The sequence below is a fragment of the Dendrobates tinctorius genome, unplaced genomic scaffold (assembly GCF_039654945.1).
Source record: "Dendrobates tinctorius isolate UK_male_01 unplaced genomic scaffold, ASM3965494v1 ptg000129l, whole genome shotgun sequence".
NCBI lineage: Eukaryota > Metazoa > Chordata > Amphibia > Anura > Dendrobatidae > Dendrobates > Dendrobates tinctorius.
Window position 1 is genome coordinate 6,820,209 of NW_027361797.1, and position 17,657 is coordinate 6,837,865.

Sequence of the window (17,657 nt, forward strand, 5' to 3'; positions counted from 1 at the left end):
TGGCCTTCTATGACCCCTGACCTAAATCCTATTGAGCATCTTTGGAAAGAGCTGAAACATGCCGTCTGGAAAAGGCAACCTTCAAACACGAGACAACTGAAGCAGTTTGCTCTTGAGGAGTGGGCCAAAATACCTGTCGAGAGGTGCAGAAGTCTCATTGGCAGCTACAGGAATCGTTTGAATGCAGTGATTGCCTCAAAAGGTTGTGCAAAAAAATATTAAGTTAAGGGTATCATCATTTCTGTCCAGGCCTGTTTCATGAGTTTTATTTTTTTAATTCTGTGGAAGCATGGTTGAAAAGTAATGTCTGACTTTCATTTGTTCATTTTCAGAGATATTTGATTTATTATTATTTTTGTCAGATTCAAGTTATTTCTGTCACCATTGTGGGTTTTTCTGTAATTAAACGAGGGGTACCAGCAATTTTCACCACGTGTGTATGTATGCGATGCAAGAGTGTATACATGTGTATTGTACAGTGGAGATGCAATATTTATTTGTATTGTTTCCTGTGTGAATCTGTGAATGCATGTTTTGGCATTATTTGGTTATGAGTGTGTGATTTCAGTGTAAGTTTGTATCTGTGCAGTATTATTTATGTGTATGAGAGTGCAGGTGTATCTTTCTGTGTATGTGTGCCACTTGTTTATTCCATATGGAAGTATGAGTGTAATTGTTGGTGTTTCTATTATTCATATGTGTGTAATGTGATGGTGTATAATTGCATAAGTGTGTCTGACACAATAGCTGTATGTATTTGTATTATTCGTGTATATGTGCAATTATGGGTGGTTGCATGTGTTTGCATAATTAAGGTATGTAGAATGAGGGGGATGACTGCCTCTGAGTTTGTATAATTTACCATATTATGCACGTGTAATGTGAAGGTGTATGAATGTAACACTATATTTTTGTGTGTGTGTGTCTGTGCATGAGATGAGAGCATACGGGCGTCCATATGTAAGTGCATGTCCCTGTATTATCTTGGTATGTGTGTGATGAGAGCATGTGATTGTAGATGTGTAGGACTATATATTTGTGTATGTCTGCGATAGACGAGCCCATGATCATGCATCTATAGGTGTGTGTGTGTGTGTGTGTGTGTGTTCGTGATGAGAGTCTGCAGGTTTGTGTTGATGTGGTCATATGTTTGAAGCATTTATATGTTTGTGTTGTGTATGTGTTGATGTTATTTGCGTGTGACATGAGAGTATTTTGAGTGTGTACTGTATGTGTTTTTATTGATGGAGTGTGTGTACGATGTGAGAGTATATGATTGTGTCTTTGTGCATGTATGTAATGTAAAAGTGTATGTGTATCTGAGAGTGCATGCACTGAAGGTGTATATTTGGATATCTGCAGGTATGATTGTATGCGATATAAAAGTAGGTGTGCGTCTGTCTGTATTGTATGTGTTTGTATTTTTTGTGCATGAGCGTGACGCGAGTGTGTATTGTTGTGTACTTGTAGATGCATGTGTTTGTATTACAGGTGTGTAATGTGAAGTATGAGTGTATCTGTGATGCATGTTTGCGTGCGATATAAAAGTAGGTGTGCATTTGTGTGTATTGTATGTGGTTGTATTTTTTGTGCATGAGTGTGACGCGAGTGTGTATTGTTGTGTACTTGTAGATGCATGTGTTTGTATTACAGGTGTGTAATGAGAAGTATGAGTGTATCTGTGATGCATGTTTGCGTGCGATATAAAAGTAGGTGTGCGTCTGTCTGTATTGTATGTGTTTGTATTTTTTGTGCATGAGTGTGACGCGAGTGTGTATTGTTGTGTACTTGTAGATGCATGTGTTTGTATTACAGGTGTGTAATGTGAAGTATGAGTGTATCTGTGATGCATGTTTGCGTGCGATATAAAAGTAGGTGTGCATTTGTGTGTATTGTATGTGGTTGTATTTTTTGTGCATGAGTGTGACGCGAGTGTGTATTGTTGTGTACTTGTAGATGCATGTGTTTGTATTACAGGTGTGTAATGTGAAGTATGAGTGTATCTGTGATGCATGTTTGCGTGCGATATAAAAGTAGGTGTGCATTTGTGTGTATTGTATGTGGTTGTATTTTTTGTGCATGAGTGTGACGCGAGTGTGTATTGTTGTGTACTTGTAGATGCATGTGTTTGTATTACAGGTGTGTAATGTGAAGTATGAATGCATCTATGATACATGTTTGCGTGCGATATAAATGTAGGTGTGCATTTGTGTGTATTGTATGTGGTTGTATTTTTTGTGCATGAGTGTGACGCGAGTGTGTAGTGTTGTGTACTTGTGGATGTATGTGTTTGTATTACAGGTGTGTAATGTGAAGTATGAATGCATCTATGATACATGTTTGCGTGCGATATAAAAGTAGGTGTGCGTCTGTGTGTATTGTGTGTGGTTGTATTTTTTGTGCATGAGTGTGACGCGAGTGTGTAGTGTTGTGTACTTGTAGATGTATGTGTTTGTATTACACGTGTATAATGTGAAGAAGTATGAGTGTATCTGTGATGCATGTTTGCGTGCGATATAAAAGTAGGTGTGCATTTGTGTGTATTGTATGTGTTGGTATTTTTTGTGCATGAGTGTGACGCGAGTGTGTATTGTTGTGTACTTGTAGATGCATGTGTTTGTATTACAGGTGTGTAATGTGAAGTATGAATGCATCTATGATGCATGTTTGTGTGCGATATATAAGTAGGTGTGCGTCTGTGTGTATTGTATGTGGTTGTATTTTTTGTGCATGAGTGTGACGCGAGTGTGTATTGTTGTGTTCCTGTAGATGCATGTGTTTGCATTACAGGTGTGTAATGTGAAGTATGAATGCATCTATGATACATGTTTGCGTGCGATATAAATGTAGTTGTGCATTTGTGTTGTATTGTATATGGTTGTATTTTTTGTGCATGAGTGTGACGCGAGTGTGTAGTGTTGTGTTCCTGTAGATGCATGTGTTTGTATTACAGGTGTGTAATGTGAAGTATGAATGCATCTATGATGCATGTTTGTGTGCGATATATAAGTAGGTGTGCGTCTGTGTGTATTGTATGTGGTTGTATTTTTTGTGCATGAGTGTGACGCGAGTGTGTATTGTTGTGTTCCTGTAGATCCATGTGTTTGCATTACAGGTGTGTAATGTGAAGTATGAATGCATCTATGATACATGTTTGCGTGCAATATAAATGTAGGTGTGCGTCTGTGTGTATTGTGTGTGGTTGTATTTTTTGTGCATGAGTGTGACGCGAGTGTGTATTGTTGTGTTCCTGTAGATGCATGTGTTTGTATTACAGGTGTGTAATGTGAAGTATGAATGCATCTATGATACATGTTTGTGTGCAATATAAAAGTAGGTGTGCGTCTGTGTGTATTGTATGTGGTTGTATTTTTTGTGCATGAGTGTGACGCGAGTGTGTATTGTTGTGTACTTGTAGATGCATGTGTTTGTATTACAGGTGTGTAATGTGAAGTATGAATGCATCTATGATACATGTTTGCGTGCGATATAAAAGTAGGTGTGCGTCTGTGTGTATTGTATGTGGTTGTAATTTTTGTGCATGAGTGTGACGCGAGTGTGTATTGTTGTGTTCCTGTAGATGCATGTGTTTGTATTACAGGTGTGTAATGTGAAGTATAAATGCATCTATGATACATGTTTGCGTGCGATATAAATGTAGGTGTGCGTCTGTGTGTATTGTGTGTGGTTGTATTTTTTGTGCATGAGTGTGACGCGAGTGTGTATTGTTGTGTTCCTGTAGATGCATGTGTTTGTATTACAGGTGTGTAATGTGAAGTATGAATGCATCTATGATACATGTTTGCATGCAATATAAATGTAGGTGTGCGTCTGTGTGTATTGTATGTCTTTGTATTTTTTGTGCATGAGTGTGACGCGAGTGTGTATTGTTGTGTTCCTGTAGATGCATGTGTTTGTATTACAGGTGTGTAATGTGAAGTATAAATGCATCTATGATACATGTTTGCGTGCGATATAAATGTAGGTGTGCGTCTGTGTGTATTGTATGTGGTTGTAATTTTTGTGCATGAGTGTGACGCGAGTGTGTAGTGTTGTGTTCCTGTAGATGCATGTGTTTGTATTCCATATGTGTGAAATGTGAGTTTGTATGCTCGGATGTGTATATTATGCAGTGCTTGTCTATGTGTGTGATATGAAGACATCTGAATCGGTATCTGTCATTGAATGCGTCTTGTGTGCATTGTGACATGCGTTTATTAACTTCACTAATGCAAAGCGTAATTTTACTGAATTAATTATACTTTAATACTATGTAAATGACTGTGATGGTTTTCATCCTACCTCTGACTTTACCATCTCCTATGAGATTCTGCCATAAATCTGATGTCATCAATTGATAACACATACAGCGCACACACGTGTTCTAAAATAACACCTAACCTCCCAGTCAAAGTATACAGTGTAAATCTTTCTAAACGCCTCTCCACAAGGACACCTAAAGTAAAAAATACTTTCATCCGCGAGTCACATTCTGTTTTATTACATAAAGGTTAACTAGCCCTCCTAATGAACAATTATTACTCTATAAAACAAAAGAAAAAGAGTGCGCAAGAGCGGAATATTAATTCGAAACACGGTCACTCTATTCTCAGGGAAGGAAAAAAAAAAAGGACGTATTAAATAATAAAAAGCCAAATTTCATTATAAAATGAAGCCTGATAGACTAATCTCTTTTAATAGACTGAATATAATACCAATTCCAATTCTAATTGTAGCTGAAACCTTTCCGTCATTAAAAAAAAAAAAACAAGTCTGGCTCTTCCCTGAATTGTTAACTTTACGCGAGGACGGCGAAAATCTTATCGGAAGCGAGATTCATGTAAAAATGGCAGCAAATCTGGTTGGAGGCTTTAATAATAAGGATAGAAGATGGGTGGCGTTGGCTAACCTAAGATAAGATCTTCCATGTTATCTATGTAGATGGCTTGTGGCGTAGATGAGAGAAAGGGAAAAAAAAAATGAAACCGTGATTTGGTGCTGACTCTGCTGACCAACGGCAATGGAAAAGAAATTCTAATAGACACTGGGTCCCAGCTGGGCAATGACATTAATTGCCTAAATCTCGCGCTTGTCTGTGATGCGGCTTTCTCATTCAATCGCTCGCTCCCTCTCTCTCTCCTTCGCACTAGCTCACTCGATCTCTCTCTATTTCTCTCCACCCTCCCTGGGGATTTTAAAAATGCAGTATTTGAATTTTGGTGAGTGGTAAAGCCTCTGCCCTAGGACCCATTTGACAAATGAGAAGCCGTGCAGCATCAACACCAGCCGACTGAGCTTCAGTGAGTCAATCTCTCTGCTAGTCAGCAAGCTCTTGTTGGGAAACGCCGAGCTCCCTCTCTTCGCTGTCATTGAGGAAGTTACATTGACTCTTCATTAGGCTGCAGGCTTTTGGTTAAATCCCTCCGTTGTTTTTTTTTTCCCCCTGACTTTAAGCGGTTTCAGTTTTTAATTTGCCTAGTTGCCTTAGCAAGACGAATGAACGCACGCTTCCAGCAGTAGGATAGCGAAGGGGAACCGGAAAAAAAAAAAGGACTTTTTTTTTTTTGTAACTTTAGGTCACCGAAGCTAAAAGACTATTTAAAACCTGCTGACAAGACAGGACAAACGTGCTTGCATGCTAGCCCCTTCACTTGTTCTACGTCGACTCCAGAGCAACACCATGCAGCATCCTCTGACGGGTGCGACCTGCGTGGCACTGCCGAATGTGGGCATGTGTCCACAGCTCTCTTGTGCCTTGACTTTTATGTACTTGCAGCAGGTAAGTTTCTCCTTGCTTTGCTCTCTTCTCTTTGCTGTTGCTTGCAGATGAACTTTATGCTTTTTTTTGGTCTCTGTCTATAGCACCTATTCTGAATGCATAATTGAACTTGATGGACCTAGGTCTTTTTTCAACCTATGTAACTAAGTTTATGATGGGGAAATCAGGGCTTTTAGTGACAGCCCGGCATAGATTTGGAGCTGGAATGTCTTAGGTGGTGAGGTTAAGGCACGAGTGTGCTAGGATCTCAGCACATTGCATGCTCTTATCCGGGAGTCATGTATCCAGCCCGCTGCTGTACAACACAGAGACCATAACCCGGGCAGAAGACGATAACATGCAGCCCATCCTGCTCCATTATTGCTGGGCAGTCATTCATGCTTGTGTATCTGTATATTACTTGCTGCAGTCACGGGGACGTCTGTGCCTAGCGGATTTCTATCGAATACTAGCCAGCAATATTTTAATGAGATGTAAATGTTTCCTCTGTGAACCTGAAAAAAAAGGAAGCCTGTGCTATACGGCTAATATCCTAATAAAAGGGAGAGCAGGGCTGTTCTTGCAAAGAGTTAATGCCTAGGAATGAAAGCATTGCGCCAGTGTAAGTGGTTAAAGTGTGATCTTACACCTGATTCTGCTTCCTTAGGCTTTGCAGAAGCAAATGCCTTGTGATCTCTATCTCAGGAGGGTGTCTATTTTCTAATCTCTCCGGGTCTGGACTGTATTCATTTCCTCACCTGTGACTTAAAAGTCTTCACAATGGCTCTCTTTGTGCTGCGTGATCACAAAATGCTCCTTTTACTGTTATTAAATGGTAATAATAATGACTGCCCGTGTAGTATATGGAGAAATATTAGTACAGGTTCCTACTTAAGGCAGTCTATGCACCAAAGTAGTGATAGACACATAGTCACATCCAAACTTTATCTGTATACCGCCATGTCTACATATGTCATCCAGGACATACATATACGCCTGCATATCATGTGCTGCAATCTTTGCTGCATTATTAGCGAGCACTGGGGTCTCCATTACAATTGGCATCAACCTATGAAAACTCAATAGGAAACTGCTTATTAGATATTTCTATTTTTTATTGTAAGTCTTTAAACTTGGCTATGGATCATAGGACTCAGTGTAAAGTACAATCCCATGCAGTAATAATAATATCCCAGCCAGCACTGAGTATGACGCATACATGTTGTTCTAGTAAAACATCCACACTTTTCGATAGGGTTATCCTTCATGTAAAAATGAGAAAATAATAGATTTCTTTCCTAATATCCAGGCATTGCTACGGTTCACCGGGTGTCCTGAGTTTCTTGCCTATGCAGTAGGGTAAGGCAGTCAGCAGGGAGACAGCAGCTCTTTCTCTGCTGCCCTATGGGCTTTGTTGTCACTTTCGCCTATTATAATATATGCATGCTAAAAGATTTATGTGTACATAGATTGTGACGGTGATTTGGGAACGGCTATGGGAGCTCATGTTTTTGCATTCCCATTTCCAATTTGCATTTGATAAACGCTGAATACATCAACTTTCTAGGATTGTCTTTTTAATTACTTCCTTCCTAATAACTGGCCGCTCTTTTAACTTTTCGAGAAATCTTTCGTAGATCTGTTCTGCGCCTCCGTTTTTTTTTTTTTGTTTAATTATTTTTAATTAGGTTGGCTGGAAATGTTGCTATTTTCTTTTATCTTGCTTGGTCATCTGTTTTTCTTTCCTTATTTGTATATTAATTAATACTCATTAAACGATGGAGGTGACAGGTCAGGAGGACCTTACGAGAGGGTTGGGAGATTTCCATAGAAGCAGGTGACTTCTAACGTAATCGTTCCAGTCCTGTGTAAACCCATTACTACTGCAGGTAAGGAGGAGAAACCCTTTAAATGTTCCCAAATCGCTATCATAGTAGTAGGGCGTTATTGTGACCCTCATTGACCATTTATACTTCTTCTGGACCAGATGTGCTCTTAAGATCTTCACCCATGGCTGGCCTCAGGAATGGCTAATACCAATATCACTATATCAGTGACCTATCGGATCAGATATAGGTTTGATGCGTAACTCAGGAGCCTATATGCGCTTCATTGACTCCTTTTCCCCTATGTAGTATGGAATATAGCGATAAGGAATACACCATTAAGACGTAACCAATGTGCAGTTAAAAAAAGGCACGTTATTTACTGCCACCGGCTCCGAACGGCGTGTAAATTTTATATTTGTCCTGAATATTTTAACAGATACTTTTCGCCTTTGCCAGTAGTTTTTAACAGTTTGCCTGCATTATTTATAAAGCTGGAAAATACATGCAGACGTCAACAGGCTGCCCGCTATACACGTTATTGTTACGGATAACGCCACATAAAGCACAATGGGAGGGGGACAATATCTTTTATGGATGACAAGTTTGATGAAACACAACTAAATGCGAAGAAATGGCTCCAGTTGAAAAAATCAAATCTCTTATTTGCTTTATGGCCGTAGGTTTATCTCAATGTAAACTGTTGGAGACCTTCCGATATGTAAGCGTTATGGAAATAGATGATTTTCTTGTCAACATTTGCTGTTTTTTTTCTTTGGCTCCCGCTTCAATTAGAGTTCCTTAAAGAATTGCCAATTTCTGCCCTGAGAGCATCTGCATTATACGTAAGATGCATGATACCCAACGCCCTATGAGTATAATAGCCCGATGTATATTTACAAAGGGAAACTCAACGTGGCTGCGGAAGTCGCTTTTAATATGGAGTATTAGTTCTGCTTTCAAAAGAATTGCTCAGCTTTCAAGCCCACACAACTAGTTATCGTAAAAGACACCATTACTTTTACAATGCATGGCTGTGTTGTGTGTCTTCTGCGATTTGTGGAGAACACTTGGAACTGCATAATGCTTACATCTGTGTACATCTACGGAATAATAGTCATCCATATAATGCAGGCAGCCACAAAACATATACATCTATTCAGCAACACTTACACAATAATTGCATCTATATACAGTGATAGACACATGTAATAATACACATCCAAACATGCCACACAGTCACACACACAGACACATCCAAACAGTAACGTACATTGTACACATCCATACCATACATTCATCTATACAATAATACTTATCCTTCAAAGAAGTATATCTATATACAGTGATCGAGATACATGTAATAGTATACATACAAACGTCCCACACAGTCACACAAATATACACATCCAAACACGCCACACCGTCATACAAATATACACGTGCAAACAAAAAATATATTGTACACATCCATACAATATAGTACAGTAATACAGTACACATATAATAAGTGATAGGCACATTCATAATACACACCCAAACATCCCACCGTCATACATCCAAATATACACCACCAAACAATAATATACATTGAACACATCAACACCATATATGTATAAACAATAATACTTATCCTTACAAGGAGTGTATATATATAGTACAGTATACAGTGATAGTCATACATGTAATAAAGCACCCAAACATCCCATTCATAAACATACACACATCAAAAAGCAGTGACATACATTGCAGACATCCATAAGTACAATTGTACATATCCTTTCGAGAAGTTTATCTATCTAGTGATAGACACGTAATAATACACACCCAAACATCCCACACAGTCATATAAGTACACACGACCAAGCAATAATATACATTGAGCACATCAACACCATGTCTACTTCTATATAAAAATATCCCTCCATATAAGAAACATTGGTATACAATGATACACCCCACTACAATACTATACATTCACAAAACCCACACATTAATACATTGCTGACCTCCATACAGTATCTACACATATGTAATATTCATCTGTACAGTTTCCACCTGTAGCTATCCATACACTGCACATCGTTCTACTATAGCCATCAATACAATGCTGCCCATGTGTGCTCTGTGCTTACATCACATGCATGCAGTGTACATGTTCATACAATAATATACTCTAATACTGCCCGCCAATAACAAAAAATAACAGTATACTACACATACATGCAACCAGTAGACACGATGTCACAATATACACATCTATAACTTACACATTCATACAAAAAACACTTATTTTTCCAGTAATACATATTCATACACTGCAAACAGCCACACTGTATGCTATACACACATGATTCACACTGCACACAGCCACACTGTATACTATACACACATAATGCACACTGCACACAGCCACACTGTATACTATACACACATGATTCACACTGCACACAGCCACACTGTATACTATACACACATGATTCACACTGCACACAGCCACACTGTATACTATACACACACAATGCACACTGCACACAGCCACACTGTATACTATACACACATGATTCACACTGCACACAGCCACACTGTATACTATACACACATAATGCACACTGCACACAGCCACACTGTATACTATACACACATGATTCACACTGCACACAGCCACACTGTATACTATACACACATGATTCACACTGCAAACAGCCACACTGTATACTATACACACACAATGCACACTGCACACAGCCACACTGTATACTATACACACATAATGCACACTGCACACAGCCACACTGTACACTATACACACAAAATGCACACTGCACACAGCCACACTGTACACTATACACACATAATGCACACTGCACACAGCCACACTGTATACTATACACACATAATGCACACTGCACACAGCCACACTGTATGCTATACACACATGATTCACACTGCACACAGCCACACTGTATACTATACACACATGATTCACACTGCACACAGCCACACTGTATACTATACACACATAATGCACACTGCACACAATCACACTGTATACTATACACACATGATTCACACTGCACACAGCCACACTGTATACTATACACACATGATTCACACTGCACACAGCCACACTGTATACTATACACACACAATGCACACTGCACACAGCCACACTGTATACTATACACACATGATTCACACTGCACACAGCCACACTGTATACTATACACACATGATTCACACTGCAAACAGCCACACTGTATACTATACACACACAATGCACACTGCACACAGCCACACTGTATACTATACACACATAATGCACACTGCACACAGCCACACTGTATACTATACACACATAATGCACACTGCACACAGCCACACTGTATACTATACACACATAATGCACACTGCACACAGCCACACTGTACACTATACACACATAATGCACACTGCACACAGCCACACTGTATACTATACACACATGATTCACACTGCACACAGCCACACTGTATACTATACACACATGATTCACACTGCAAACAGCCACACTGTATACTATACACACACAATGCACACTGCAAACAGCCACACTGTATACTATACACACATGATTCACACTGCACACAGCCACACTGTATACTATACACACATGATTCACACTGCACACAGCCACACTGTATACTATACACACATGATTCACACTGCACACAGCCACACTGTATACTATACACACATAATGCACACTGCACACAGCCACACTGTATACTATACACACATGATTCACACTGCACACAGCCACACTGTATACTATACACATATGATTCACACTGCACACAGCCACACTGTATACTATACACACACAATGCACACTGCACACAGCCACACTGTATACTATACACACATAATGCACACTGCACACAATCACACTGTATACTATACACACATGATTCACACTGCACACAGCCACACTGTATACTATACACACATGATTCACACTGCACACAGCCACACTGTATACTATACACACACAATGCACACTGCACACAGCCACACTGTATACTATACACACATGATTCACACTGCACACAGCCACACTGTATACTATACACACATGATTCACACTGCAAACAGCCACACTGTATACTATACACACATAATGCACACTGCACACAGCCACACTGTATACTATACACACATAATGCACACTGCACACAGCCACACTGTACACTATACACACAAAATGCACAATGCACACAGCCACACTGTATACTATACACACATGATTCACACTGCACACAGCCACACTGTATACTATACACACATGATTCACACTGCAAACAGCCACACTGTATACTATACACACACAATGCACACTGCAAACAGCCACACTGTATACTATACACACATGATTCACACTGCACACAGCCACACTGTATACTATACACACATGATTCACACTGCACACAGCCACACTGTATACAATACACACATGATTCACACTGCAAACAGCCACACTGTATACTATACACACATGATTCACACTGCACACAGCCACACTGCATACTATACACATATGATTCACACTGCAAACAGCCACACTGTATACTATACACACATAATGCACACTGCACACAGCCACACTGTATACTATACACACATAATGCACACTGCACACAGCCACACTGTATACTATACACACATAATGCACACTGCACACAGCCACACTGTACACTATGCACACATAATGCACACTGCACACAGCCACACTGTATACTATACACACATGATTTACACTGCACACAGCCACACTGTATACTATACACACATGATTCACACTGCACACAGTCACACTGTATACTATACACACACAATGCACACTGCAAACAGCCACACTGTATACTATACACACATGATTCACACTGCACACAGCCACACTGTATACTATACACACATGATTCACACTGCACACAGCCACACTGTATACTATACACACACAATGCACACTGCAAACAGCCACACTGTATACTATACACACATGATTCACACTGAACACAGCCACACTGTATGCTATACACACATAATGCACACTGCACACAGCCACACTGTACACTATACACACATAATGCACACTGCACACAGCCACAATGTATACTATACACATATAATGCACACTGCACCCAGCCACACTGTACACTATACACACATAATGCACACTGCACACAGCCACACTGTATACTATACACACACTATACACACATAATGCACACTGCCACACTGTATACTATACACACACAATGCACACTGAACACAGCCACACTGTATACTATACACACATGATTCACACTGCACACAGCCACACTGTACACTATACACACATAATGCACACTGCACACAGCCACAATGTATACTATACACATATAATGCACACTGCACCCAGCCACACTGTACACTATACACACATAATGCACACTGCACACAGCCACACTGTATACTATACACACACTATACACACATAATGCACACTGCCACACTGTATACTATACACACACAATGCACACTGAACACAGCCACACTGTATACTATACATACATAATGCACACTGCACACAGCCACACTGTATACTATACACACACGATGCACACTGCACACAGCCTCACTGTATACTATACACACATGATTCACACTGAACACAGCCACACTGTATACTATACACACATAATGCACACTGCACACAGCCACACTGTATACTATACACACATAATGCACACTGCACCAAGCCACACTGTATACTATACACACATAATGCACACTGCACACAGCCACACTGTATACTATACACACATGATTCACACTGCACACAGCCACACTGTACACATAATGCACACTGCACACAGCCACACTGTTTACTATACACACATAATGCACACTGCACCAAGCCACACTGTATACTATACACACATAATGCACACTGCGCACAGTCACACTGTATACTATACACACATGATTCACACTGCACACAGCCACACTGTATACTATACACATATGATTCACACTGCACACAGCCACACTGTATACTATACACACATGATTCACACTGCACACAGCCACACTGTATGCTATACACACATGATTCACACTGCACACAGCCACACTGTATCCTATACACACATGATTCACACTGCGCACTTCCACACTGTATGCTGTACACACATGATTCACTCTGCACACAGCCACACTGTATACTATACACACATAATGCACACTGCACACAGCCACACTGTATACTATACACACATAATGCACACTGCACACAGCCACACTCTATACTATACACACATGATTCACACTGCACACAGCCACACTGTATGCTATACACACATGATTCACACTGCACACAGCCACACTGTATACTATACACACATGATTCACACTGCACACAGCCACACTGTATACTATACACACATAATGCACACTGCACACAGCCACACTCTATACTATACACACATGATTCACACTGCACACAGCCACACTGTATGCTATACACACATAATTCACACTGCACACAGCCACACTGTATACTATACACACATGATTCACACTGCACACAGCCACACTGTATACTATACACACATGATTCACACTGCACACAGTCACACTGTATACTATACACACATGATTCACACTGCACACAGCCACACTGTATACTATACACACATGATTCACACTGCACACAGCCACACTGTATACTATACACACATGATTCACACTGCACACAGCCACACTGTATACTATACACACATGATTCACACTGCACACTAGGTGATGGAAGTCTGCTGGGATGGCTGATGCTGGTAACTTATTCAATGCAGAGTTTTCTATAGGGATCAATCTATTACTTTGCTCTTGTTGTATTTGGAAGGTAAATGTAACGGAACTGGATTGTGTCACCTAACTATGTGGGCTACATGTTAGAACTACACATCATAACTCAGAGTTCAGAGACATAGCACAATGCAGGATCGGTAGCTGCAGTCCTATGCAAAAGAAAAAAATGACGAGTTGCATCAAATGACAGTTCCGCTACATTTGTACTTTAGCTGAAAAGGCGCGCCACGCCATTGTGCACTTTGTATCACAGTGAGATCAACCTCTGCAATACAGCACACCTTCATAAAAGAGAACATACAGCTTTATGGCAGATTTGAATATAGTGAGAAAATAATTACTTGCCATTGATAATGGGACATAAATGACACTTTTATAAATAACCATGAAACTGAGTGTCTGTCCGATACCTGGACCGAGCAGAGCATGAGCGCGGCTCAGCTATAAAGTGATTACACCCTCCATTTTCGGGAGAGAAGAGCCTATAGAATGTGCCAGCATAAAATGTTCCCGACTTATGCATCTGGTGACTATTGGGGGTATGGCCTATATTCCTTGTAGTTACAAAGTTTGGAAACTTGCACTTGACTGGTTTTAAAAAATGCTTTATTACATTGCAGAAAAAGTTTTATTGATATTAATATGTATTAGTAGGGGCTATGTTAACGTTTCAGTGTGCACGCTTTTTGCGTTGTCGCCCATATGTTTGTGCATGTTGAATACTTCTGTGTTACAAGTGTACAGTCACTCTTGAAGAGCGTACACCCGTTGGGCATATGTGTGTAATGAGCGTATGTGTGCAATGAATCTAAGTTCTCACACATCAGATCTTTTGTATGGTCTGTATATGTCTGTCTGTTGTCTGTCTGTCCGTCCATGTATGTGCGCGTGTATTATTGTTTGTGTATGTGTGTGGTTTTAGTTGTTTGTCTTAACACCTATATCAAAAGTGATCTTAATCGAAATTGTTGGGTATGGTTGAGTACTGGTTGAGGTTTCTGAATGAATCTATCTTTGTGTGTGTGACTTTACACATTTCACATCTCCTTTATGTGTTTTGTGTGTTGTGTATGTTTGTATAAAGTAACTGTGCATTCCCTTGTGATTGTGTATGTATCGTTATTTGTAAGTCTGTATATGTTTAGTTTTACATCTATATCATTTAGTGATACTTAGTGAGTTAGTTGCGTTAGTTTGTTGTGTATGTATGTATAAAGTATGTGTGTTTAATTGTGATTGTGTATTTGTGTATGTCTGTTTGTATGTATGTGTGTGTGGGTGTTTGTTGTAATAGTGTTTATGCTTATTTTTACATCTACATCACAATATGATACGTAGTGAGTTAGTTGGGTAAGTTTGTAGTGTATGTATGTATAAAGTATGTGTGCTTCCTTGTGATTGTGTACGTATCGCTACCTGTATGTATGTATGTAAATTTGTGTGTTTCTTGTGTTAGTGTTTATGTTTATTTTTGCATCTATATTACAATATGATACTCAGTAAGTTAGTTGGGTAAGTTTGTTATGTGTCTATGTATAAAGTAGGTGTGCTACCTTGTGATTGTGCATGTCTGCAAGTATGTATGTATGTGTATTTGTGTGTTTGTTGTGTTAGTGTTTATGCTTAGTGTTACATCTATATCACAACATGATATGTAGTGAGATAGTTGAGTAAGTTTGTTGTGTATGTATGCATAATGTATGTGAGTTACCTTGTGATTATGTGTGCATGTATGTATGTTTGTGTACTTGTGTGTTTCTTGTAGTACTTTTCATGCTTAGTTTTACATCTATATCGCAATATTGTACGTAGTGAGTTAGGTGAATACGTTTGTTATGTGTGTATCTATAAAGTATGTGTGTTAACTTGTGATTGTGTATGTGTATTTGTGTGCTTCTTGTAACAGTGTTTATGCTTAGCTTTACATCTATATCACAATATTGTACGTAGTGAGTTAGTTGGGTAAGTTTGTTGTGAACGTATGTGTAAAGTATGTGGGTTTCCTTGTGATTCTGTGTGCATGTGTGTATTTGTGTGTTTCTTGCAGTACTTTTCATGTTTAGTTTTACATCTATATCACAATACGATACTTGGTAAGTTAGTTGGGTAAGTTTGTTGTGTATGTATGTATAAAGTATGTGTGTTACCTTGGATTGTGTATGTATGTGTATTTGTGTGTTTTGTGTAATAGTGTTTATGTTTGGCTTTACATCTATATCACAACACGATACTTGGTAAGTTAGTTGGGTAAGTTTGTTGTGTATGTATGTATAAAGTATGTGTGTTACCTTGGATTGTGTATGTATGTGTATTTGTGTGTTCTGTGTAATAGTGTTTATGTTTGGCTTTACATCTATATCACAATACGATACTTGGTAAGTTAGTTGGGTAAATCTGTTGTGTATGTATGCATAAAGTATGTGGCTTTCCTTGTGATTGTGTATGTGTGTGTTTTGTGTAATAGTGTTTATGTTTGGCTTTACATCTATATCACAATACGATACTTGGTAAGTTAGTTGGGTAAATCTGTTGTGTATGTATGCATAAAGTATGTGGCTTTCCTTGTGATTGTGTATGTGTGTGTTTTGTGTAATAGTGTTTATGTTTGGCTTTACATCTATATCACAATATGATACTTGGTAAGTTAGTTGGGTAAATCTGTTGTGTATGTATGCATAAAGTATGTGGCTTTCCTTGTGATTGTGTATGTGTGTGTTTTGTGTAATAGTGTTTATGTTTGGCTTTACATCTATATCACAATACGATACTTGGTAAGTTAGTTGGGTAAGTTTGTTGTGTATGTATGTATAAAGTATGTGGGTTTCCTTGTGATTGTGTATATATGTGTGTTTTGTGTAATAGTGTTTATGTTTGGCTTTACATCTATATCACAATACGATACTTGGTAAGTTAGTTGGGTAAATCTGTTGTGTATGTATGTATAAAGTATGTGGGTTTCCTTGTGATTGTGTATGTGTGTGTTTCGTGTAATAGTGTTTATGTTTGGCTTTACATCTATATCACAGTATGATACGTAGTGAGTTAGTTGGGCAGGTTTGCGTATTTCTGTGTGTGTGGAAAGTATTTACTTTGTCAAATTCCAAGTCCATACACCTCATGACGTGTTTTTCTCCTTTGTATCACAGCATGATCCCTCCCACCACCAGACCATAAAACCAGAAAAT

At 39.2% G+C, this 17,657-nt stretch overlaps 1 protein-coding gene across 4 annotated transcripts in view; it reads left to right on the forward strand.

The window, feature by feature from the left end:
- The first annotated feature begins 5,141 nt into the window (after positions 1 to 5,141).
- RBFOX1 (RNA binding fox-1 homolog 1) overlaps positions 5,142 to 17,657 on the forward strand; it is a 991,812-nt gene continuing 979,296 nt past the window's right edge. The window contains exon 1 of one of the 4 annotated variants that reach the window (XM_073542794.1): positions 5,142 to 5,779. In XM_073542794.1, the coding sequence (XP_073398895.1) occupies positions 5,636 to 5,779 (144 nt within the window). In that variant the 5' untranslated portion in view covers positions 5,142 to 5,635. The remainder of the gene's footprint in view (positions 5,780 to 17,657) is intronic. The other 3 variants (XM_073542793.1, XM_073542798.1, XM_073542795.1) reach the window with 3 other exon arrangements.